The sequence below is a fragment of the Anastrepha obliqua genome, chromosome 4, assembly GCF_027943255.1.
Source record: "Anastrepha obliqua isolate idAnaObli1 chromosome 4, idAnaObli1_1.0, whole genome shotgun sequence".
NCBI classification, from domain to species: Eukaryota; Metazoa; Arthropoda; class Insecta; order Diptera; family Tephritidae; genus Anastrepha; species Anastrepha obliqua.
The window spans coordinates 114648920-114675387 of NC_072895.1; the positions used below are offsets into that span (position 1 = coordinate 114648920).

At 37.8% G+C, this 26468-nt stretch overlaps 1 protein-coding gene and 1 non-coding gene across 2 annotated transcripts in view; one reads left to right on the forward strand and one right to left on the reverse strand.

Moving 5' to 3' along the window:
* LOC129243506 (facilitated trehalose transporter Tret1) overlaps nucleotides 1–26000 on the forward strand; it is a 48637-nt gene extending 22637 nt beyond the window's left edge. The window contains exons 2-5 of the mRNA XM_054880568.1: nucleotides 6007–6292; nucleotides 14145–14289; nucleotides 14372–14580; nucleotides 24187–26000. Of these exons, the coding sequence (XP_054736543.1) occupies nucleotides 6007–6292; nucleotides 14145–14289; nucleotides 14372–14580; nucleotides 24187–25269 (1723 nt within the window). The 3' untranslated portion in view covers nucleotides 25270–26000. The remainder of the gene's footprint in view (nucleotides 1–6006; nucleotides 6293–14144; nucleotides 14290–14371; nucleotides 14581–24186) is intronic.
* Nucleotides 12929–13000, reverse strand: Trnae-uuc (transfer RNA glutamic acid (anticodon UUC)). Its single transcript has one exon. It is a non-coding gene; the product is annotated as a tRNA-Glu (tRNA).
* Nucleotides 26001–26468: the final 468 nt, after the last annotated feature.

A 26468-nucleotide genomic window follows, 5' to 3' on the forward strand; every position in this document is an offset into this window, starting at 1 on the left:
ATGCTTTGCACAAGCGGATGTTTTGGATGGAGTTTTTTCCCTGCCAAACACTAAGTATCATTTCAATTTGAATAAAATATGTCACGTAATTTTTAAAGAAATATTTTTATAAATAAATGCCTATTAGATAAACCAGTCAATGAAACATTTTATTTTGTTACTTATTTATGTCTTAATGATACAAATTATTTTATATTGACACATAGTTATTACAATTTAACATTTATATTGCATTTCGTAAATATAATAGTAAATAGAATTCAAAAAAGAAAAGAAAAACATCAAACGGTAAAATAAATATTTAAAGTTAATGCGAAACGTGAAATCTCGAATGTTCATCTGACATTATTTCTTCAAAATTGGGTTCCAAATCACTTGCAGCAATCCTCAATACCGAGTGTAGATTTTCGTCAGTAATTTGTGATCGATATTTATTTTTCGTGGAAACCATTAAAGAAAAAGTTCTTTCACAAATATATGTCGAACCAAATAAAACAAGGTATTTTTGAACATAGTTCAAAAAATGTTTGAAATATTCATCATTCAAAGCGCCATAGAAAGCACTCAATTCGTTTGAGTGAAAATTTTCTTTTAGTAAAATATTTGATTGTAAGTCTAGTTAGTTCTAGTTGAATTTCAACATGGGCTTCTTGCACATCGAAATTGAAAGGTTGGCTAATTAATGATAACGGTTTTTCAATAGCTTTGAAATCTTGAAATCTTCTTTGGAATTCAGAATGCAGGTCTTGTGTTATTGTACTATATTTAAAAAAATCTGTATTTTTCAATGTTTCTCGCCGTGCTTGCAATGAGGGGAAATGATTTAATAATTTATTATTAAAGTTTTCAGCAAATAAACTTAGTTTTGTCATAAATGCTTTGACGTTTGAGTGCATATTGAAAGCGAATTGTTTTTTCCCTTGTAGATTTATATTTAGTTCATTCAAATATTTTACGATATCTACTAAAAATGAGAAATCGTTTAGCCAAGCTCTATTTTGCAATTCAGGAAAATCATGTAGTTTTTCTTTTATCGACAAGAAGGATACTATTTCATCAAGCAAATATTGAAATCTGTCCAAAACTTTACCAATGCTAAGCCATCTCACTTCAGTGTAATAAGGAATTTCATAGAAGTCACTTTCGTACGCACACTAATAATGCTGATGTCAACAAAATCTCATAAAAGAGTTTAAAAAAATTTATGTGCGGAATTTTTCAACGGGCCGGATAAAATTAGCAAGAGGGCCGGGTCCGGCCCGCGGGCCGGCTTTTGCCCACCCCTGGTCTAGATGATGGTGATGATGATTAAGAACTCCATGGCCCAGAACTCTTTTATGGGGTCACCTAAACCCACATAAAGGAATTTATCAAAGATTTGGAGGACAGGACATTAACAGGACTCTCTCGGTTTTTTTCGCTTTTATTTGGAGGAGGAAAGCATTGAAAGCCTATAGCAATTCTGACCGTCAGTGTGGGACTTTAACCCGAACTAAAATCCCCTCTTGTCGGTTGCTCCTTCCGGAACCTTGCCGTTAAGTAATTTGTCGGGACGCCGTCAGGGAGTATGTCAACTCAAATTAGTCAATCTCTGTCAGTACGAGAATATGTCCGGTGTGCCGGTGCGCGTTTCGGGCCGATTCTTCATCACGCAGCGTTTTCATTATACCCGTTGCTAAACCACTTCATGCTCGCCTTTTTGCAGGTTTATCGCACGTTTGCGCTGTATGATTTGCCTCTGTGGTTTGTCAGGGCAGACCGTGCAAAAGGGGCCGTTTTCCAAATTAAAGCGGTGTAGATTAAACCATCTGTGACCGCTCAGCAGTTGCGTCACATAGAAGTAGACTTCCCCGCGATTCCTTCGATACCATTTCCCTATGTCTGGTATCAGTTTATGGATCCAACGAGCATTTTTTGAAAGGTCCCAGCGTTGGTGACACTCTCTGATGATACGCTGCCTCTCTTTTTCTTTAATAACACCGTGCGGTATTTCTCGTGGTAGATTATACAGCCTCTGCAACTCTTTGATCGATAGATCTATAGGGATTTTCCTTGGCATGACTGATATGGCGTCGACTGAGTCCGTGCGTTTAGCGCTCACCACTCTATGTGTGGTTCTCATTTATTTCATACGCGATTTTTTCATATTTGGCCAGATGGGCGCTGCGTGTGTTTTCACGGATGTGATGACAATTGAAAGCAGCTGTCGTTTCTCTTCCCGAGGCCTTCCTATATTTGGCATGAGTATCCACTCTCGGTGGAGAGTCTTGAACAGAGGCTGGCTAAATAGTTTATCCGTCCATAATAATATCATCAAATAGATCCTTAAACCTAGATAGAGAGGGTTTAAGAACACTCACTGGATACTACGTACGGCATTGTAGTCTTCCTTATCATTTAGTTATCAAATGTCTGTCGTTTTTGGAAGTGGATAAGGAAATTCCAGAACATATTCTCTGCTCACCCAGGTGGTGCGACTCTAAATCCATTAGTGATCATCATCATCGCAGTTCGGGCTGAAACATTGCTTTCGTTACAGTTCGCCTCCACGTCCCGCGGTCATCAGCTTTGCGTTTGTTATCAGGTATGTCAATAGCTCCAAAATCGCCTTCAATGCCATCTCGCCATCGTTTTCTCGGTCGATCTCTCCTTCTGTCGCCTTGTGGATTTGTTTCGAAGATCTTTTCTATAGCTCTGTCGCTGCTCATTCGTAAAATTTTACCATACCATCGAATCCTTTGTGCTGTGATGTACCTGGCTACATTTGCACCCCTGATAAATTTGTCTAACTCGTCGTTGTACCGAATGCGGTAAGTACCGTCTTCAAGTCCTCGTATTTTTCCCCACATTAGTGCTGTGAACCCAAAAACCTATGAATGTACTCAAATTCATAAGAAGTCTTCAATTTTAGGCGTGCGGTGAAGCACAATCGACCACATCAGAGGTCGCAGTGCACTAATAGTTTCGGATAGATCCTCTTTGGATAATTTTTTACTTTTCAGTAAATATTTTCTATTGCATAAGTATTTCCTTACAGGTGTCAGTCATTTCATAAATTACATCAAACTATTTTCGACGACAAAAACAATTAGTGGGGCTCCCCAAGATCGGCAAATCACGATCAGAGGTGTTTAAACTCTATCGAAAATACCACAAACTTTTTATTTATTTATTCGAATGTTATATTCTAGGAATGAATCACTATTCTCAACACGTATACGAGTATTTTTAATTATTTCAATGAATACAAATGAACTAAGTATTTTTAATTAAAAAAGGTGTCACACTTTTCCAGCATAGAGTGATTTCATTAGAAATTTATAAAGAAGCCTATCGGATGTTCTTTAAGTCTACATTTGCATGCACTTTGGAAGGAAACATGCATAGACATTGGCACACATTTTAATGCATGTTTTTATAGGCATAAGTAAAGGTACGGGGGCTGATCACGCAGTATCTAAAGCCTGCGATAAAAAGGTGACATTCTTCTGTTTCTTGTTTTTTTGTTGAATGTTCATTAGTACTTTTTATAAAATTGACATTTATCCAAATTTCAATTTTATACAAAAACAGAAAAAAATCCACAATATTTTCATCAGAATTCCATGCTTTTAATTGAAATTTCCAAAAAAAATTATCATGCAGCTTATACCTTCTGCTCAAATATGAACGAGACGGTATCAAGAAGGTAGCTTATTAATTTTTATTCAAGGCGAATCTTTTAATGGTGATATCGGCAAATCAGCTGATTTTTCGTTTTCCTTTCGCCGTGTCCGTGGCTGTCAGCTCAGAATGAAACAAGGCGAATTCATTCTTTGTTTTCTACTTTGCCAATACTTTTCCGAGACAATCAAACGTATAAAATATTGTTGTTGGTAAAGTGCCACCACCTTTAATGAATACGCCTTGATTTTATTTAAATAAAGCGCAAATTTGAAGTTGCTAGAAAATCCCACTGATTTTTTGTAATTTTTTTCCGTAACGGTGTTGCGCATTTTCTCCATATAGAAAACAAATAGGCCATGTGTGGTCGTGCCAACTTCTCAGGCAGGGGGTAATGTCTTGAAGATTCATTAACGGTGACGAATAGGCACAAAATCCAATATTGATTAGGAGAATTTGGTTTGGACCTCCTTCATTCATAATCATAACCACAGGCGTGAGTGCTCTCCATTCCGAGAGAGTGACTTAGAGCGAGCAGGCGAACTCAAGTAAAGTGGTCTTTCTGGAATTAAACAGCGTCCGATTAAGTTTTTCCGTCAAGGCAAAGACTTTATTCAGTAAACGAGAAGTTTTTTGAGCTACCATAAAAGATATCTCGTCGGATCTTTACAGTCGGCTTACAGTTCATTCTCGCCTCTGGAATGATTGTATAGTAGTAAAGAGGCTAACCTTGTCTTAGGTACCCACTAAGAAAGGTTCGCATTAAAGGTTGATTTGCGAATGGAAGTGGAGTGTTCAGAACCACGCTTATCTAAATTCTGAGTGTAATTCCAAAACTCTACTCTCTACACTTTAGCATAGTTTGTAACCTAACCTAGCCCTATTATGAAAATGGTCGATTTTTAAGAACAAAATTTAAGATTTTTTTGGTGAAAATAATCTTCCGAATGAGTCGAAGATTCAAACGCTGGTAAGAAAATGTCAAGCAAATGGTTCTGTCGAGGGTAGAAAGAGGACTGGCAGTTCAAAAACTGGACGTTCTGTTGAGAATATTGCTGCGGTAGTGAAAAGTGTTGCTGAACAACATTCACTGTAGCCTTGATACTCGAATCACAGTTAGTACCTTCACACAAATTCACCGTTGAACCTTGTTTTTCGGTTTCCAAAACTCTTCAGTGCCTACATGGGTAAAATAAAGTCGATAGTCTCTACACCAACGAGGAAATAAAATTGTAAACTCAGTCGACATGAAATTTTCAAAGCAAAAAATTACTGAACAGATTATTTCTAGTGGAGAAGAGGTACAAAATACGGCGTTTAGAAGTTAAAATTTCATTTTGTTAGATAAAATACAGAACAAAATACAGAACAAAATACAGGTAGTCGGAAAATCGATACATCATCATGAAGAAGCTGATGCATACACTAATGACTCTTTGATGCGGAGTATCAAACATGAGGACTTTTTAGACAAACCAGACACACCAACGGCCTTCAATTTTGCCGTAATCTGCCAAGGCCTGCCATTTTATGGAAAACCACAGAAATCGCGTGATTCAACTCATTGCCAAACTCATAAACCCTCTAGTTTGACAAATATAAACCCTAATAATTTGACAAATGGCAGGTAATAGCAGCAACGTCAACTGAAAGTGCAAGTACTAATTGAGCGACCCTCAAACTAATCCGCAACGAAAACGTGAATGTTTGCATTGCTTAGGCTTTTGCGCTCTTCGCCGTTTGCTTTAAAAAAATCCAGTCGCTTTTTCTGATGGCATTTTCATTGTTAGCTTTACTCTGTTTAAGTGTTTGCATAACTTTCCGATCTTTCCATAAACAATTAACGGGCCACCAAACAAACACCAAAACAAAATCGCACACATACAACTTGGCAAGTAATTGCAAATTAATTAACCAAAGATTAGCAATTGCAGGGGAAATTGAAAGAAAGAACAAAAAAATGTCTACTTTGCTTAATAATCCAATTGCGTTTGCTCAAACCACACATGTATGTATGTATGTGTGTGTGCATACGCATGTAAATAACTTTTCGCAAAAATTAATTAAAAATGTCAACAAGCTCACAAGCCTTCCATATACCTATAGTACACACGAGTGCATACATACAATTTTACAAAATGCATAAGTCAATTAAAGCAAATATTTATTTTTTTTTTTTGCCCACAAGCGCTTGGCATTAGAAGTAAATGCGATGGCATTGAGACAACTATTTTAGTGCTCTGTCAAAATATTTGCACTTTTAATTAGTGCGTGTAGACTTTCATTTATTTATTCGTTGCTTTTTTCAAATACGCTTCTTCTACTTTTTCTTCTTCATTACAGAGAACGCCTGGAAGAATATAGTAAATTTGCGCCACACAAGCACAAATATGAGATTCTCCCGTTGACCGATAAGGCTCGTGAACAAACACAACATTATCAGCACGAACAAGCGGTACTACAGCTACAACAACATAATCACCTCAATCATCATCATCATCCTCATCATCAGCAGCTGCTGCAACAACAATACTTTCCGCAAAGGCGTCGCTCACGTCTCTCATCGATCGCTTCATATTTGTCAGCGGTGCCGGATGAAAATGCTGCAATTCGTGGCGTTTTCCATCAGGTGAGTTTGTGGGCTGCAAACTTTTATGTGGAAAAGGGGCTTATTCTGGGATTTCGCTAAGTATTGTGAAATCAAATAGGTTCTATATTGTTAAAGATTTCGTAAAATTGTACCATAACTGCACTGATAATACTTGTAAGACAGGAGTAGACCTTAGGTAATAGAGAATTTCGAAAGTGAGAAGTTAATAGATAATAATGTCGGTAATCGAAAAGCTAAAAATTACTACTACGCAGACTTTTTAAAGGAAACGTTAACTAGAAAATGCATAATAATAATAAATATATATTTTTATGCTTAATATAAATTTTTTAACTCTGATACTGATATAAAAAAGGCCTGTCAAGGCGCTTGGAGAAATAGTCATGCGTCTAACGTTAACAATCGCCGGATGTTGAGTGTTGACTCTTCTCTTGCTCATGTTGCTCTCACTTCTGTAAACAAATAAGTATGAAAGTAGTGATTCGAGTTTTTGTTTCGCTGGAACAAAATTATTACACTAACAAATATATTGCTACTGAAACTGACTCTGAAGTTGAGAGAGTTAAATCAGTTAACAGTAATAATTAAGGTTAAACTCCTTGGAAGAATAAACAAAATGTTTAAGAAAAAATAATGTGCATTCTTAAGACAATACAACGGCTCATTCCTCATTGTCTGTCAAGAGGATCCTAACCCATGTGACACCATCCGCCTTATTTGCCAGAGCTTACGCTTTAAAACTGCAATTAAAATAATAAAATTCAGATGGTTGAAGTTGGAAAGTAGCTGGAAGAAGAATATTTCCAGCTCTTTTTCAAATAGTTGAAAATTCACATGGAGCGTTGTAGGTCTCAAATAGGAATAGGAGAGTATATTGAAAGTGCAAGCAAATAATTATGTATGAAGCCTAAATTACATTGTTTACAACGTCACTCTAGTTACTTAATAACCACAACTCGAACTATTGACAAAGAAGTCCATAAATATCGCACAGGGCTTCTCTTTCGTGCTACTTCCATTTCAGATGCTTGTAAAGAAGTTTTGTTCAGAGGAACACCTGCCTACAACTATTAACAACTCACTATTGTTTGAATTTTCTCGAAATGTAGGCAACATTTTATTATAAGTGTAAAGGGCTAAGTCTTATAAGGATTAAATCGGCTTTAACTAAAAAGCAAAAATGTTAGAAGACCTTAGCGCTTCTCATGTGGAATGGTGAGACAATTCCGATGAGAGGTGTATACTCACTAATTGTTTTCATTTCCTCTTCATAGTTTCAATGGTCGGCATAAAAACAAAGCATGGGCTAATGAGTTACACGTGAATAGAATAAACTTTACGTCCAACGCTACAGCTTCAGTGGCGATGAAGGCGTAGAAAATGTAGAACTGCTATGCCACTGACTCCCTCTACCTGAAGAGGAACTACACAAATTTGTGATACATCTTTTTCTAGTTATTTGATCAGAACTCTCCTGTATGTTAAAAATCTTTCCATTCTAATTTTTGCTTCCGAAATTCCCACGACCTCTATTGCTTACCTAAATTAGTGGCGTGAAAGTGATATCACACAGTCATTACTAGCCTAGAATTTTAAATTATTGATAATTATGATTTGAGTTCAGTGCACCAAAGCAATAATGTAAACAAAATTCTATTGTCTATGAAATACTATAGAAAAATAAATTTGGCCATAAGAGGATTACGGAAGGTCAAAAAAGTTGTAAGGAAGACCAAATTTAAATGACGGCAAATTAATAATGTCAATAAACTCAGTTTCTAAAAATGCAGAAAACAGGTGTTGCGGAGCAGACACAACAAATACGGCAAGGTGCTTCCGAAAAGGCAAAAAATTGAAATGAAAGCTTCCAAACGTGAAAAGCCCACAATAATTTCGTACGGAAATAAATAAGCGCGAAATAAAAAATTGAAAAACAGTAGTAAAAAAATAGTAACAAAAAAACTTAAACGCAGCGCAAACCAAAGGAAATGACGATAATAATATAGATAATAAAACAAATTAATGTTTAAATTGAATTGGTTTGATTACTTGCTGAAAATTAAATTAATATAAAATAATAAAATAAAACAAAAAAAATTTTTGAAAAATGTAATTAAATTAAGTAATATAAAGTAGAGTTAACTAAAATAAAATAAAATGAATATAAATTAAAATAAATTGAGGTATAATAAAATAAAACTAAATACAACAAACAATTTTTAAATTATGGAATAAAAGAGAATTGAATTAAGTTAGGTAAAGTAAAGCAAAGTGAAATAAAACTAAATAAATAAAAAAAATTGGAGTAAAATAATATAAAGCAAAATAAAATAAAATAAAATAAAATAAAATAAAATAAAATAAAATAAAAAAATGAAATAAAATAAAATAAAAAAAATGAAATAAAATGAAATAAAATAAAATAAAATAACCAGAAGAGAAAAGTATAGCATGTCTATGAAACGCAAGCAACATAATCGCATGTTTGAAAACAATCAAAAGCTATTTTTGCGACAACTAAAACAAACCACAAACGTTCAAAGGCAGGCGCGACAGGCATCAATGGATGAATTTAGATCATACTGGTCGTCTATTTGGTCCAAACCTCAGCAATACAACACCTCGGCAAGCTGGATAGCAGAAGTGAAGGAAAAGTACTCTAGTATTCCAATACTCGATTTCTCAGCCGTAACACCTGAAGAGGTTGCGAAAGTTTCTCGAAGGCTCCACAATTGGAAAACTCCAGCCTGTGACAACTCACATGCTTACTGGTTCAAAAAGCCCACATGTATACGCGACAATCTTGCAGTCCTCTTCACCAAGATAATAACCGTTGAAGAAGAATTGCCAAATTTTGCAACGCTTCGTACGACATACATATATGATTCCAAAATGTGATGGAATCAGCGATCCTTCAAAATTCAAGCCCATCACCTGTCTGCCAGTTATTTACAAAATACTCACGTCGTGCATAACTAGCATCTTTTATGAGCATATCGAAGCACATAGTCTGATTGCAGAAGAGCAGAAAGGATGTATTCGTGCATCACAAGGTTGTAAAGAGCAACCGATTATATGTAGATCAAGTTGTCCTTGAGCAATCTAAACAGAAGAACAGAAACCTCCATGCAGCTTATATTGACTGGATGATAGCATTCAATTCGGTTCCACACACTCTTGGCTTCAGTAAGCCATCGTACTTCGTATTTAAAACTTCAATCCCAATATCATAGTCTTTCTAGATCTCAATACACAACCAAAATAAACATACCAAATGGCATCTTTCAAGGTGACTCGTTGATTCCACTCTGGTTTGTTCTCAGCACGAACCCCTTAAGTCACATCCTAAATGAGACGGGACATGAGTTTGTATTAAAGCACGGGCACGGCAGAAGACTCCGGCTGAGCCACCTTTTTTACGTAGATGATTCGAAACTCTACGCCAGCTTTACCAAAGGCTCTGCAGCATTGCTGAGAAATCCTTAATGCCCGATTCACCTTCAGTGAAACGCGTGTCTCCCAAGTCTGAAAGAAGAAAAATTAAATCTAAATTAAATAAAATTAAATCAAGTTAAAAAATTAAAAAAAGATATGAAGTATAATAAAATAATCTTTTAATAATATTGAACCCAACGCTATTTTGTCTGAAATTGCCAAATTGGGTATTAACTACTCCATCCGAAAGATGATCGAACAAATGCTCCAAAATAGAATAATCACTTCAGAGCTTGGGTTAAGCCGCATGAGAATGTACGCCGTCAAAGGCACTCCTCAAGGCGGACTACTTTCATCCCTTCTCTGGAATCTCGCTGTAAACAGTTTGCTTCGAAATCTCGAAAAAGCAGGCTGCAAGGTTGTAGCCTATGCAGATGATATTGCTCTCTGCGTGTCAGGCAAACACCTGAATACCCTCACTGAGCTCATGCAAGGCTCAATCAATATTCTGTCAAAATGGTGCACCGAATGCGGACTAAATGCGAATCCAGCAAAGACAGATCTTGTTCTCTTCAATAGGAAACAACAATCTCCTCCACTGCAAACAATAACTTTAAAAGGGGAATCATTACCTCTATCTGATTCAGCTAAATATCTAGGAGTTATTCTTGATAGAAAGTTCAGTTGGAAATTGAACATCGAAAACAGATGTAAAAAAGCTTTCATAGCTTTCTATACTTGTAAGAAAGCTATAGGCAAAACCTGGGGTTTTTCACCTCGGATCATTTATTGGATATATACCTCGATCATCAAACCGATACTCTTCTACGGTGTGGTTGTATGGTGGACAGCACTCGAAAAACGGTGTACAGTAGCCACAATTGATCGAGTCCAAAGATTAGCCTGCCTCCTGATAACAGGATGCTTAAGTACAACACCTACTAAGGCTCTAAATACGTTGCTTCACTTGTTCCCTATCGATCTGGCTGGCAAAGCGATTGCAGCGAAAGCAGCGACACGCATGAATGTCATTCGAAATGGAAAAAGTATCTTGGCCATTCGGCCGTACTGAACAGAAACACTGTTATCTCTTCCGACATAGACTATCATGTAAGTCTTCCATCACCACCCTTGCTATTCTCCTGTTCACTCCCAACCAGGGAAATATGGAAGACAAATCTTACCGAAATCGATGGCCCTCTGATTATATATACAGATGGCTTAAAACAAGACGGTAAAGTGGGATTTGGAATCTTTTCCAATTCCCCTCACATCAATCTATCATTTAGATTACCCGACTACTGTAGTGTATTCCAAGCTGAAGTATGCGCTATCTGGTATGCTGCGAAAACTCTCTTAGAAAATAAAATCACTAGAGGATATCCGCTTTTTTACTGACAGTCAAGCGGCCGTTCGAGCACTCAGCTCCTCTTATACCCACTCAGATGTGGTTCGATCCTGTCCCTTATCTCTTAACGAGATAAGTGTTCAGAATTCTGCCCAAGTTATCTGGATACCGGGTCACAGTGGATTCGAAGGTAACTGCAAAGCTGATGAGCTCGCAAGAGCTGGAGCTGCGCAATCAAATGTTAGTACTTTAACTTACCCACAATCCACATTCCGCTCTCAACATGTAAAATGATCATTGATCGAGAATTTCACAGCATTGCTGATCGGAGGTGGCGAGTGGAAACTAGTTGCGTTACGACCAGACAAATCTGGTCATCCTACAATCTGAAACAGACAGAAACCCTTATAAGTCTTTCGAAACACGAACTAAGGCATATAACATCTCTTATCACCGGCCACTGCCTTTTGGGCACTCACGCACGTCGGCTCGGGGTTCCTCAAAACGACCTGTGCAGATACTGCGAGGACGAAGATGAGGAAGTATCGAGCAGACATTTGCTAAGCAGTTGTCCCGGTCTAGCCAGAAGTCGACTCGCTCTTCTAGGCTCTCCAACAATTGACAATCTTTCAGTACTCTCGGACCTGAAAATCGAATCTCTCATTAAATTCTCGAAACGAATTAATATCTTGGACCAAAATCTATAGTAAAAATCTCGGTTAAGTGGGGAAATCATATAATATAATGAGGTCTAGGGCAACACAACGGACCCAACTTGCGGTCTATGTGGCACTCCGATGAGGGGTCACCCTTAAACCAACCAACCAACCATAATAAAATTAAATTAAAGATAATACAAATATTTACTGCGCTCTTACAAAGTTTTGATATATTTTTTTATTATAATTAAAATAAATTAAAAACAATTTGACTGAATGAAACAAATTAAAAAAATCTAAAGTAAAGTACAACAAAACGAACTTTTTTGATTTGTTTATAAAATTAAAACAAAATTAAATTAAGTTGAAATGAAATAAGAAAACGAAAATTAAAAAAAAAATATTAAAACAAAATATTTTTTCCAATTAAAAAAATTCAAATAAAATAAAATATAAACATTTTTTAATTTTTTGAATTAATTAGTTATTTGAAAAAAAAATTAAGATTTTTTAATTTTTTTTTTCCTGGTTACTAAAAGAATATTGTTTTTATTTAAAATAAAATAGAAACGAAAATCCACTGAATTTAATTAAATCAATTAAAATAATATACAATAATATACAATTTAAAAAATTTATTTCAAAAAATTGAAAAAAAACATTAGACAAAAATAAAAATGTAATTAAAATGGAAAAAAAAATTAAATTAAAATATAATAAGGTAAAATAAAAAAACGAGCAGTTTAAAATAATAAAGAAAATTAAAATTAATAATTTTTCTCCAAATCATAAATTACATTTTGATTTACATATTTCGATCAGAAAAATACATTTGCCCTCTCAAAAGTTACGACAATTATTCGAGTTCCGTCTCATTTGACTTGATTTAATTTTGTTTTATATACATCGTGACTTTTACTCATACTAAGTAATTTAAAGCGACACTATTGAGTGTCACACTAATTTACAAAAACAAACAACAAAGTAACATAAACAATTAAGACGACCTTCGAACGAAGCGCATAACAAAACATTCCACCACGCCAGCGGAATTACTATTTCAATCTAAGTTTTAACACGGGGAGTGCAGCGCATTAGTAGAAAGAAGTCAAATTGCTAAATTAATTAAAACAAAAAAACCACGTTTAAAAAAAACCACATCTAAAAAAAACACATTTATTTAAAAAAACACAGAGAGTTTAAAAAAATCACTTCCCATACCGGGAATCGAACCCGGGCCTTCTGGGTGAAAGCCAGATATCCTAGCCACTAGACCATATGGGATATATCAACACACATTCATATTACGCTAAATGAATCTCGCTACTTTGCTCATACTCAGGGCCGTTATGTCAAGTGAAGCAACTTGTTCAAACACAGCTGGCTGATGTGCTACGTGAAGAGAATGGTTAATACAAAAATAACTTTGTCTCTCTACTTATAAACTGCGCTATTCCACTGGCACAAATGCAAGCATGCAAGCGCTGCTCTCATGCAAGAAGAAGCACAGCAAGTGAACTTTGTCAATGTGGTCAGATAACATGTATATGTATGTACGAGGATGTATGTATGTACATATGTGGTACATGTGCGCTAAGCATGTTTCCATGAATGAATGGCAGGGATGATTGCTTCAAAGCATCGCTGTGTATTATTATTATTATTATTTATTAGAGCAATATGAAATATAACACTAATTGATAGAGCACACTAGCTACTTAGGCCTACGGTGCTATCGCTGTGTAATTTGTCAGTGCTGGACACTTCCGATATTAGTTTTTTTTTACATTTCAGTTACATATCTGAAAATTATTTTTCTAAATGCAATTAAAGAATTTTGTTGATCATAGTCGGGCAAATTTATGACTTCTTCATCCATTTTTCTTTATTAAATTTTCTTAAAATTGGCGTAATTTTCCGGAAGTGAAATATGAATTATTGGGTTATTCTTAAATTTTCATACGTTTAAGTTGTCCTCCGGTGGTGAGTTCTCACATAATATTTAAGTAATTGAGGTTTAGTAGCCCTTGCTTGGTACTTTTTTTGATTTTTGCCACCTCCATGGGTTCTGTAATAAAAATGTAACATTTTTTACTGTACATTTGTAAAGCCTCGCCCAATCCCGCTCACTAGAGTCTGGTAAAACAGGGCATCAAAATGTACAAAAAAATAGCAGAAAACTCCTATAAAAATGTACATATAAACAAATATATTTACAAATTCCTTATGTGTAGTGCATACATATCTACTTTTAATATTCAAGTAGCACTAAATTAAAAGAGTTTATTAAATTCAATCATAATTTTGCAATTCGCCTCTTTTTCTTTCTCTTCTCTCATGCAACACGAAAATGGATGCATCATCAACCACAAAACAAAAACCAACAACGACACACCCATACACACACCCACACACACTCCCATAACAGGTTCTATCCACCTGCGCCGTTTTGCTGCTCTCAGCCGCGTGTGGCATGCCCATCGGCTATTCGGCTGTTCTGTTGCCACAATTATCGGATGTGAATTCGACCACAGCGGAGATTGCCATTAATATGGAAATGGGCTCATGGATTGGTAAGTACTTAGTGTTTTATGGATGACTATTTGCGAAATTTTCTTAAATTATTTTTATTCCTTTTCTTGCATTCTTTTCTAGCAAGCGTTCATAGCTTAGCAACACCTGTAGGCTCGCTAATCTCGGGCCCTTTGGCTGATTTTGTTGGTCGCCGCTCCACTATGCTGTTGTCGATTATTCCTTTGTGCATGGGCTGGTGTACGCTCGCTCTGAGCCGTTCCTTTTCAGTGGTCATAATTGGACGTCTGTTGTGCGGTTTTTCTACCGGACTACTTGGTGGACCAGGGCAGGTGAGTTGGATTTTGTTTTTTATTTTCGGAAACTGAAAATCGATTTGGAAACTAAATTAGCAAAAAAAACAAAAAAAGTTTTATTTAAAATTTAGTAAGGGACTCAAATTAGTAATATATTTCGGAAGCTTACATTATAGAGAGGTGTGTATGTAAGTCGAGTTTCTCCTCCAATTTGGTTGGTGCGCCATGGTATGGTCTTAAAAATGGAAAACCCTACAATTACACTTAAGCCCGAACTGAATTTCAAAGCGCTTATGATGAAAAAATTCCCGTTACACATTATTATTTTTTTCATTTTCTGCAAAGCAGTCAGCGCAATTAGAGTGCCTTCCTTGATAAAGGTTGCTTCAGTGTTGCCCTCTGGCAAAATTACCTACATCTTTACCTAAGCAAGCTTCAAAAAACAAGCAGAAGTGCTTTTAATGAGGCAAAGAAAACACGTCTCACAAAAGATTGGAAAGATTACACTGTGCGACAGTGAAATTATACTTTTATAGAGACCTAGTACAACTTGTAGGTATAGTAAAACTAAGAAACATGGTATAAGAGAAATTTCCAATACACCCCCAAAATCTCATTTTATGGCCATAAAACCGTTTTTCAGTAGGTTGATGTGAACAATCCCTTCTAACTTCGCCAATTTCCATCCGATTTCGAATTTGTTTTTTTAGTTCGAAAGAACCAAAACAAGCCTTTTTGACAGTGTGTTGACATTTTTTCTGAAATGACAACTGACGAGACTGTAGACGGAAGTATTCGGAATTTTTTTATTTTTTCTCTATTTTTTCAACTTTGACATCATTTTTGCGAAATTATCCGATATTGAGGATGTTTTTTAGTAGACTACTGTTATAGTGAATTTAATTCTGCGTCGAATGAGCTATATTTGACTGTAATTGAATTAAAATTCATAGAGTTGTGCGAGTTGTGCGAGTTTTAAGATTTTATTTTTCTTACTAATTTTATAGCAAGTGTCAGTATAAACACATCATCAGTATGAAACAGTACAGGTTTAAAATTTTAAAAGATGTCGGGAAAAACTAATCTTCATTTCAAAAATGTTTGCTAGACCTGCTCCGTTTATAAGAGTCATCACAATTTTAGGGATCCTTGTCGAGCCTCAGATTCCAAAACTCATGCGAGATGAGAAATTTACGAGTAAGCTCAGTGCAGTGGGCATGGGAAAGTTTTAAATCATTGTGTGAGAAGTTCCTTGGAAATAAAAAGAGCTCTGATTATGTTGAAGTCGTCAAAGAGTTTTTGAGTGCGTACGAAAAAATGGTATGCAATATGTCCATCAAGATACACTTTCTGCACTCACATTTGAATTTTTCCCCGGAAAACCTGGGCCAGATGAGCGATGAACAGGGTGAAAGATTTCACCAGGAGATAGGAGTCATCGAAAAACGTTTTGAAGGGAAGAACTCCATCAACATGCTTGCTGATTACTGCTGGTCCTTGAAACGTAAAACAAGTGATGACTCTTATAAACGGAGCAGGTCTAGCAAACATTTTTGAAATGAAGATTAGTTTTTCCCGACATCTTTTAAAATTTTAAACCTGTACTGTTTCATACTGATGATGTGTTTATACTGACACTTGCTATAAAATTAGTAAGAAAAATAAAATCTTAAAACTCGCACAACTCGCACAACTCTATGAATTTTAATTCAATTACAGTCAAATATAGCTCATTCGACGCAGAATTAAATTCACTATAACAGTAGTCTACTAAAAAACATCCTCAATATCGGATAATATCGCAAACATGATGTCAAAGGTGAAAAAATAGAGAAAAAATAAAAAAATTCCGAATACTTCCGTCTACAGTCTCGTCAGTTGTCATTTCAGAAAAAATGTCAACACACTGTCAAAAAGGCTTGTTTTGGTTCTTTCGAACTAAAAAAACAAATTCGAAATCGGATGGAAATTGGCGAAGTTAGAAGGGATTGTTCACATCAACCTACTGAAAAACGGTTTTATGGCCATAAAATGAGATTTTGGGGGTGTATTGGAAATTTCTCCTATACCATTTTTTTTAGTTTTTCTATAGCCACAAATCGTGCTAGGTCTCCATAAAAGTATATTTAATTTTTTTTTTTTGTCACACCGTGTTATAAAGATGCTCTGAAAATCTACAAGAAGGAAATCAGAAATGCCCAAAGGCAATCTTGGAAATCCTTTTGTGAAGAGGTTGAGGGGGCAACTGAGACCTCCAGACTTCGTAAGATTTTAGCGGGAAGTCCTCAAAATTGGGAACTGCTACAGAAAAGTGATGGCACTTTCACTACAACGAGTAAAGAGTCTTTCGAACTTTTACTCGACACTCATTTTCCAGGCTGCTCAGACATTACTGGGCATGACATGGAAGATGCAGTACACTGTCGTGAAGTCAGAATAGATGCTATGTCTGAGGATCGGCTCTTATGGGCGATTGAAAGTTTCAAACCTTTTAAATCACCGGATCCAGATGGTATTTACCCAGTGGAACTGCAAAAGACCGCCGGATATCTAGCACACTGGCTGCTAGCAATCTTTAAAGGTTGCTTTCTTTACGGTCATATACCTCTTAAGTGGAGACAAGTCAAAATTGTTTTAATTCCAAAAGCTGGTAGAAACTCACATACCCATCCACAAGACTTAAGACCGATATCTCTTTCTTCCTTCCTATTGAAAACTTTGGAGAGGTTGTTAGAATTTCATTTAAGCCTAACTATAGATAGAAATCTTATCTCTACGTCACAACACGCCTACACGAAAGGGAAATCGGTAGAGACAGCTCTACATAACCTTATTTACACGGCAGAGAGTTCACTGCACAAACAGGAATTTACTTTAGCCGCTTTCCTTGATATTGAAGGGGCCTTTAACAATGTTGAAGGGGGGGCAATTACTGCAGCACTCACTGATTTTGGGGTAGAACCGGGCTTGGTAGGCTTCATTGGCAAAATGCGAAATAGCAGAATCATTGAAGCGGAACTAGGAGAATCGGTGCTCAGGAGATTAGTAAGTAGAGGTACACCGCAAGGTGGAGTCCTCTCACCGTTTCTATGGAACGCAGTTGTAAATAAACTTCTGTTAATACTGGAATCGGTGGGCTGTAAGGTTATAGCTTACGCCGATGATGTTGTCATTGCTGTCTTCGGTAAATTTGTTTCTACATTAAGAGACCTAATACAAAATGCTCTAGACATACTTTCTAGGTGGGCAGAAAAGTGTGGTCTAGGTGTCAACCCAGACAAAACACAACTCATATTGTTCACTAGGAAACACAAAATCCCTCAACTAAGTCCAATTTTGCTCAAGGGGGAAGTTCTTGTGATTTCGGAAGAAACCAAGTACTTGGGACTAATCATAGATAGGAAACTGACTTGGAAGTCAAACATTAGAAAGAGTCAGGAAAGCGAACCTAGCTTTTTATGCCTGTAAGAGAGCTTTAGGTAAGACCTGAGGAAGTAAACCTAAGGTTGCTCATTGGCTTCACACTGCTGTCGTCAGACCCATTCTTCTATATGGAAATGTTTCTGGTGGTGTGCTATGCAGAAAAAAACCTATTCTAATTTATTGAATAAGGTGCAGAGATCAGCGATATTAGCAATATGTGGCGTCATGAAAACCACGCCATCCATGGCTTTGGATATCATACTACATCTGCCACCGCTTGATCTCTTCTGCAAATACTCAGCGGCCTGCTCCGCTTTAAGGCTCAAAGCGAGCTCACAATGGAAGACTGTCACACATGGACATTCAACCATCTTAGACTCCTACACTGATATACCCAGTGACTGTGATTATCACCCTCCCACTCTCTGCTAATGAAAATCCCTTCTAGACTGGAATGGTTTGAAGAAGATCCAACACCCAACACACCCGACGGACGGGTCTAAAATGGACACCGGTGTAGGATCAGGGTTATTTTGTGAAGAGCTTTCTATTAGTGAATCCTTTAAACTACCGGATCACTGTAGTGTTTTTCAAGCGGAAATAAACGCTATTCATGAAGCCTTAAAATGGCTAAAGATAAACAGAATATCATCAACGGATATCTGCATTCTATCAGACAGCCAATCTGCCCTACGAGCCCTGGATGCATTCCAAACAACATCAAAGAGTGTCTTACGTTGTCGCCAATCTCTAAATGAGATGGCCAAACAATATCGTATAATCTTATGCTGGGTCCCAGGCCACAGAGATATACCAGGGAACTGTAGGGCAGACCAACTTGCAAGAGAAGGTACCTGTTTGCCAGACATAAGTAATTTTATGGAGATACCTCTCGCAACTTGTAAGCTTCTCATTAAGGACGCATTAATCAGGTCTGCAAATTAAAGATGAATTAGCGTTAACACCTGTGAAATTGCTAGGCAAACATGGCCAAGGCTAAATTTACGTCTGTCCAAGAGTATTATAAAACTGAATAGACTTCAAATCAGGACCTTAGTAGGGGCTCTCACAGGACATTGTCTCATAGGAAATCATGCAAAGAGATTAGGCGGTTACACGCATGATTTCTGTCGTAGCTGCAGAAATGAGGAGGAGTTGGAAACAATTCAACACCTTTTTTGCACATGCCCGGCTCTAGCCAGAAGCAGAAACCGATTTTTAAAATCCTACTTCTTAACGAATATAGATAATCTATACACTTTAAGTATCAACAACCTTTTACGCTTTGTCAAAAGCTCAGGATGGTTTAATATGGAGAGGGAAATGTAGCTCAGCCGCCGCGGTTCACAACGGACCTATTTCGTGGTCTAAGTGGCATCGTTGTCTCTTTGTGCGATGCGGCTGCCAAACCTAACCTAACCTACCTAAAATTTGGCTACAGAAGTGTAAAGCAGTATGCAAGAAGCCTTTTCGTACACTCTTTCGGTAGTTGTTATGCCTTTAAGGCCTTGGGTTAGGTTAGGATAAATTTCTGCCCTTTCGAGGGGCTCACTTGGATTCAAAATTTGTCCGTTGATACTATACTACCATATACAGGGATAGGGGAGGGGCAAAGGCGAAGGGAAGAAACCAGACGGTGGAAGAAAAGGGAGAAGGGACTTTGGATTAGAGGATGACAAGCAACAATGGCGATTTACGTCCGTATTAACCACTTCAAGCTAATGATAAATTTCACAAGATGTGTGATATTTAAATCCGCAATATCTGCCGGTGTAGCGAAAAAGTGAGAGCCCAGACGTGATCAGGGTAGCTGAGAAGAAGGTGCTCAGATGATTCCACCTCTCCTCCAGACAGCTTCTGTGGAAATGACTTGAGGCAATTCCCAGCGTCACCGCATGTACACCTAATGGACAGTGTCCGATAAGGAAGCCTACCAAATTCGAGAGCTGCGGCTTTGTTAGTCTTAGAAATTCCCTCGAGCGCCATCGATCTACCCATGGCCAGAAGGATCTCGCGACTTTGCACGTTTGTCACTACCAGAAACTCAGCGCTCGCTGAGTTGACGTGAGGCCCATTTTTCCAGTAGCAGACCACAGGTTCTTAAGGAACCCCAATCCTCTCATTTTGCGATGAAACCATCTCCAGAGTCTCCTGTCTAGCCAGCTCATCAACCCAGCAGGCTAAATGTCGTCCAAACTTAGCTGATTAATTTTTGGAAATAAAAATTCGATAGCGCTCGCCACACACCGTAACGGCAGCTTTTTCCTCATTTCGAAAGAAATAAACACCGATGATGCCAGCAGTACTCTATACTCCAGATTTATTTTTATCAAAGTAAACTTCCACTATTTGGAAGCCTTCTTCTTCTTCTTGATTGGCGCGATAACCGCTTACGCGATTTTGGCCGAGTTTAACAGTTGCTCGTGCTAGCCGGCGCCTGTTGGAAATGAAGCCGAGTACTGATCCACCTGAGCTCTCCAACGTGGTGGAGGCCTTCATCATCCTATGCTACCGTCAGCTGTTACCGCTTCAAATACTTTCAGAGCCGGAACGTTTGTTTCCATTCGACAACATGGCCCAGCCAACGTAGCCGCTGGCTCTTTATTCGCTGCGGTATGTCTATGTCGTCATAAAGCTCATACAGGTCAGTGTTCCATCGCCTATGATACTTGCCGTCACCAACGCGCAAAGGTCCAAAAATCTTCCGCAAAATCTTTCTCTCAAACTCTACAAGATACACCTCATCGGATGTTTTCATCGCCCAAGCATCTGCGCCATACGTTAGAACGGACATGTTGAGATCCTATAGAGCTTCATTCTATCGTCAGTTCAACATCTTTCTCGAAAAATTTCGCTTTTAAATATACACTGAAAGATTTGACCTTACACAACCACCTATCCATGTGTGCACAAATCAATTAGGCCAGCAAATTATTTAATGGTGAATTGCACAAATTTTCAATTTCAATGTAAAGTTTTTAGAGCGGGTCTACTTAAAGTGGTGCTCGTATCACCCAAACTTGATTTATGCGTGTAACAGAAATGACGCCACCTTAATGGGAAAGCAAACGCACGTATACAAATTCAACGCTATTTCTAGTGACCCACAAATATGGGTCATTCACACCACGCACATTTAACTATTTCAGTAATTTTATTTAAATGATGACCTCGTGCACCAGTGACACACTCACCGAGTAAACCAAATTAACAGCGGGTCTGGCGATGGGCGATGGGCAGCCAGCGGTTGAAGGGAGTGAAGAGTTTTTCTAGAAAATCAGTTGAACGTATTTAGTTATTCTAAACATATTCGAGTACCAGCTAACTGCGCTGATTATTGGAGGCTGTATAGACTGCCTTGAACTCTCGCTTGCATGCGCTCCAGAATGTTTGAATAAACCAGAGTGAAGTCTATTGTATATTCATTTGAATGCAAAGAGAAGTGAAATTTACGTGATCCTACTTAGAGTCTCACCACTCCAGTTGGAACCCCACAGTCGGCGCTTAATTGCAACCCGCCGGAGGTCTAAGTAAATGCTATGCGCACTGTATTTTCTTTGTATATTCCAAACGATTATCTCAGCATAAGACGTAGCGCTTTGTACATTTAGTGATTGTGCCGGCTGCTTCCGTCAACAAACAATCAACCACTCATGCCAACAATTCAATTTACGCGCTCCTGCTATGCCCAAACCAATTCAAACAAATTTGATAATACAAGTAAAAAAATAATACAAAAATGCAAAAACAACTCATTTTCCCATTCACTCACTCACTCACTCTCCCTCTCATTGTGTGAAATTGGCGCGTAATTATTTCTTTCGTCTCGGCTTATCAAGTCAATCGCCTGTTCGTGCGCATCTTGCATCTTATAGATACGGCCCTGATGTGTCAACGCCTTTTATCATACACCAACAACAACAATCAGTGACAATATGCGCATAGATTAGTGTATTATGATGGCGCATGGATAATTTTTATCTACAGTTCCGGAATCTTGACCTTAGACTATAGTTTGACTTGGAAAGCTGAGCAGCTGAGGCGGCGGCGAAAGTCTAAGTGGTGAATCTTTCGCGCTGCTAGTAGTGAGTAAAAAAAGTGAATTTTATTTATAGTTACTTCAGGCGAAAAGCGCAATTTATTTCAGCGTCACCGTCAGCTGCCGCATATTTGGCACGTAGTGTAGCGCAGTTTGGTTATTGCGTTGTAATGTACAGTTATTTGCATATATAGTATGTAACTGTAACACTTTACATCTTCCATTCACACTTTGCTTACTTAATTTGCGACCCTGCCACCCTATTGAAATTGTGGTGCGTAGGTGTTGTTTACATTCGCGCTTCACCTTGAGTTAATCATTCGCTTTTTGTTGTTGTGATTCATTTGTTTGCGGAACTGTGACACCTCTTCTATGCCTATTTTGTGTAATGAAAGTGTTGGTGGGTAGGAAAATGTCTACTACTTACTACTACTACTGTCTATTACTTACTAAACTTAATATGCATAATTTCTTTTGAATAAAAAAAACACCCCAGTTGTGGAGGAAATTCGCATTTTTCTTCACGTAGCCACAGAAAAAGAGGTACATTGGTGTGAAATCGCGAGACCCGGCGGTCATTCGAACACATTGTTTCGTAAATTTATTTCGCAATACTGTCATTGTGCGCTGTGCATCAAGTGACAGGATCCTGTTAAAACTAAATCCAATGTCATCTATTAGGCTGGGAATAATTTCCTAGCATTTTTACCGAAGACTTTTATTTAAACAAAAAACAATAATTATATCAATAAGTTAATCGCCTATATATGCGCCGTTGCTGTTTACAACCTCTGCCCACCTCTCGACCAATTTGTTGATGTCGTTCCGCCAAAGCTCGGCTGGTCTGGTGTCAAAAAAGCCGTTGAGCCAGTTTCTAAGTACCTCTTTGTTATTGAAGGACTTCTTGTTATTTTGACAGGGAGCGGAAAAGATGGTAATCGGTCGGTGCAAGGTCCAGAGAATACGGCGGATGCTGAAGGAGCTCCCATTCGAGCTCTTGTAGTGCGGCTTTGACGACTTGTGCAATATGGGGTCTGGCGTAGTCGTGAAGAAGTATAGTTAGACCATGTCGATCAGGTCTTTTCAGTCGAATAGCCTCATTCAGGCGGGGTAGCTGGACAATGAGCTCTACATTGTCTACTTTTTCACCGTGGTATTCTTTTCATATTCTTTTCGAGAAGAGTAGGTGTCGAAAATTTAATTTTTGCCTCCTGGATATTCCATTTCTAAGCTTCAAAACTAATAAAAAATTAAGTTACTCAAAAATACAATTAACATGGTTTTGTAGAGCAGAAAGAGTTCTATCGAATGAATAGTTTTATTCTTTGCAAAAAGCAAAGAACGCTATGAACTTATTCCCCAACCCAATAATTTCTTCTAACCGGCTAACCGGCGCCAATTGGACACACCAAGTGAAGTCAAGTCCTTCTCCATCTGATCTTTCCAACGCAGAGGAGGCCTTCCTCTTCTTCTACTACTACCAGCTGGTACCGCATCGAATACTTTCAGTGCCGGAGCGTTTGTATCCATTCGGACGACATGACCCAACCAAAGTAACCGCTTTATCTTTATTCGCTGCGCTATGCCTATGTCATGGTAAAGCTCATACAGCTCATCGTTCTATCGCCTGCGGTATTCGCCGTTGCCAACGTGCAAAGGTCCAAAAATCTTGCGCAGAATCTTTCTCTTAAACGCTCCAAGCGTCGCTTCACCCAATAATTTAGGTCACACAAAGTTTGTTATCATGTCGCTATGACGTGCACCGTTCAACGTAACAGCGGTACCGGGAACATTTTCGGAGAAGTACGGTCCAATGACCGCGTCAGCTCAAAAATAAATGACATGTGGAGTTTATATTTTCAGTACACCAAATTCTGCAGCTTTACTTGTTAATGTATCCGATTTGGGCAAAATGCGCCTCTTCGCGCATGATGATTTTTCACTTCGTGCAGAACGAGCTTTTACGCGTTCTTCAACTGAGTATCGCTCCATGACTAAGTTGGTCAAAGCCCGTAGTACCAATTGCTTGAAAAAAATGCTGATTGCTGATTTGCAACGCACTTGAATCACTCTATAGTTTTAAAACTCAGTTTCCGATCGTAAAATTAATTTTCTTATACAAATATCACTTTAATCGGGACAATTTTTCATTAAAATATCTATATTTAACTTCATTCCAGGTCTATATTGCCGAAACAGCCGAGCCCAATCTTCGCAGTATTCTTATTGGCGCTCCCTATGTCTCCTACTCCCTGGGCATACTCATCATTTATTCACTCGGCTCCGCATTACATTGGCGTCACGTGGCCTGGTGCGCCAACATTCTGCCACTCTTCGCAGCCATTGCTCTCTTCTGCATTCCTGAAACGCCCGCTTGGCTAATGCGTAACAATAAGCTGGCCAAAGCGCAAAAGGCGCTCACTTTCCTGCGCGGCAGTGAGATCATCGCACGCAAGGAGCTGAACGATATGACCGAGCGATTGAACAAGGAGCGCGCCACTACTAAAACGAACGAGAACATCTTCAAATTGTGCACCGAACGCTGTGCCATCAAACCGCTCTTCATCGTAATCACCTTCTCGCTGCTGCAAATGTTATCCGGCTCGTTCATTGTCATCTTCTATGCCATCGATATTATTGCCGATTTTGGCGCCGACATTGATACCAAATCGGCTGCCATTTGGACGGCGGCGGTGCGCATGTGCTGTTCACTCATTTTCTGCGTAATTTTGTTATTCGTGCGACGTCGTCGCATCTTGACAATCTCGAGTATCGGTTCGGGCGTTAGCTGTTTGATTTTGAGTGTGTATATGTATACGCGCGTGGGCATGGCGAAGAGTGGTGCAGATGTGCTCGTAGCGGCGGGTTGCCTCTTCGCCTACATCGCCTTCAATACGCCACTGATGGTGATGCCGGGCATAATGATTGGTGAACTCTTTCCGGCACGCATCCGAGGACGTACAGCGGGCGGTGTGTTTGCCGCAATGAATGTGGGCCTCTTCGGGTTGACAAAAGTTTTCCCATATGTGCAGTCAATTCTAAAAATGCGCGGCGTTTTCATGATCTTCTCAATCGCCAGTTTTGTGGTGACGATCTTCATGGGCTTCTTTCAGCCCGAAACGAAGGGACGTTCCCTGGATCATATTGAGGATTATTTCAATGAGAATAATTGGTTGTGGTTCAAACGAGATAAGCGGTACAAGCAGGTGGCCATGATGGAGAAGGCAGCGAAAGCCGGTTTAAAGGGTGAGGCAAAAGCGTAAGGGATAAACATAAAGGGGCAGTTGTATATATCTAAAAATGTGTACGCATTAAAAACTGCATTAAGAAATCGTGTATAAGTAGTAAATTGCCGAAAGGACTATGATAAAGTAGTGATAAGCAAAAAACAAAAGCAGAACACACCAAAAAATAGCTTTGCTCATCAAAGAAAATGAGAAACTCACCAGGGGTTTAATAATTCTAAATAAAAGACTAACTTTCCAAAAAAAGACAGCCTATCTACGAGTATTGATTAATAAATAGTAATGAAAAGTAATCGTGGTTATTTAGTAGTAAGTTTCAGAATAAACTAAATAGAATAAAGAATATCTATAAAATCCAGAAATGCCATAAACTGTGAAACTGATTTGCATTTACATTTTTTCATTGAAAAAAATATACTCCAAACTAAGTAAAACGAAAAATTATCTCAAACAAATGTAAGTTATTGGTTAAGTCGCTGAATTACCTCGTACATTTTGCATTATGCGTAATAATAGGTCTGTTCATGAAGCAAACAGATTATCACGTTTTGGTGTTCATGTACCCAAAAAACTTGCAAAGTAGGGGAAAGTAAGAGAGCAAAATGGCATTTCCTTTTGGGGGAAAGTTGCAAGTTTTTATTGCTGATCGCAAAGTACAGCTGATCGCAAAGTGAAAATAGACGCGAATTCAAATTGGCGAATTGCAGTTGTTAATGGAATTTTCTTCATCTGACAGTGGTGATGAAATGGAATAATCATGTGATGTGGAGAAAATCATGTGATTTCGAAGCTTGTTATTTTGTATTTTATTTGCTTTATTTTCTTTTTAATTAAATACGGGGTAGCTCAAGTCAAAACATTTTTAATTTTTGTGATCTTTCCTGCAAACAATTTAATCAGCTGTTCGTAAAACTTGCAAATTGTTACTGGTTGTGAGTTCCTGTACTTTTTTAGATATTTTTCTCTTTAAGAGAGAATTCTGGCCAGTTACTGGATAATTTTCACATGAACAGACCTAATATCTGACGCATTAGAAATAATAATTGACAAATATTTTTAAGATTTTCTAAGTACTTCTTTAGTTGTAAAAATATTTAGAAAACTATGCTATAAAAATTGTTATAACACTGAAATTTTATTAATAAAAACTATATACATACAGAAATTCTTTTTTTCAAATTATATAGCAAGACGAATCTACATATTAAAGGTGGTGT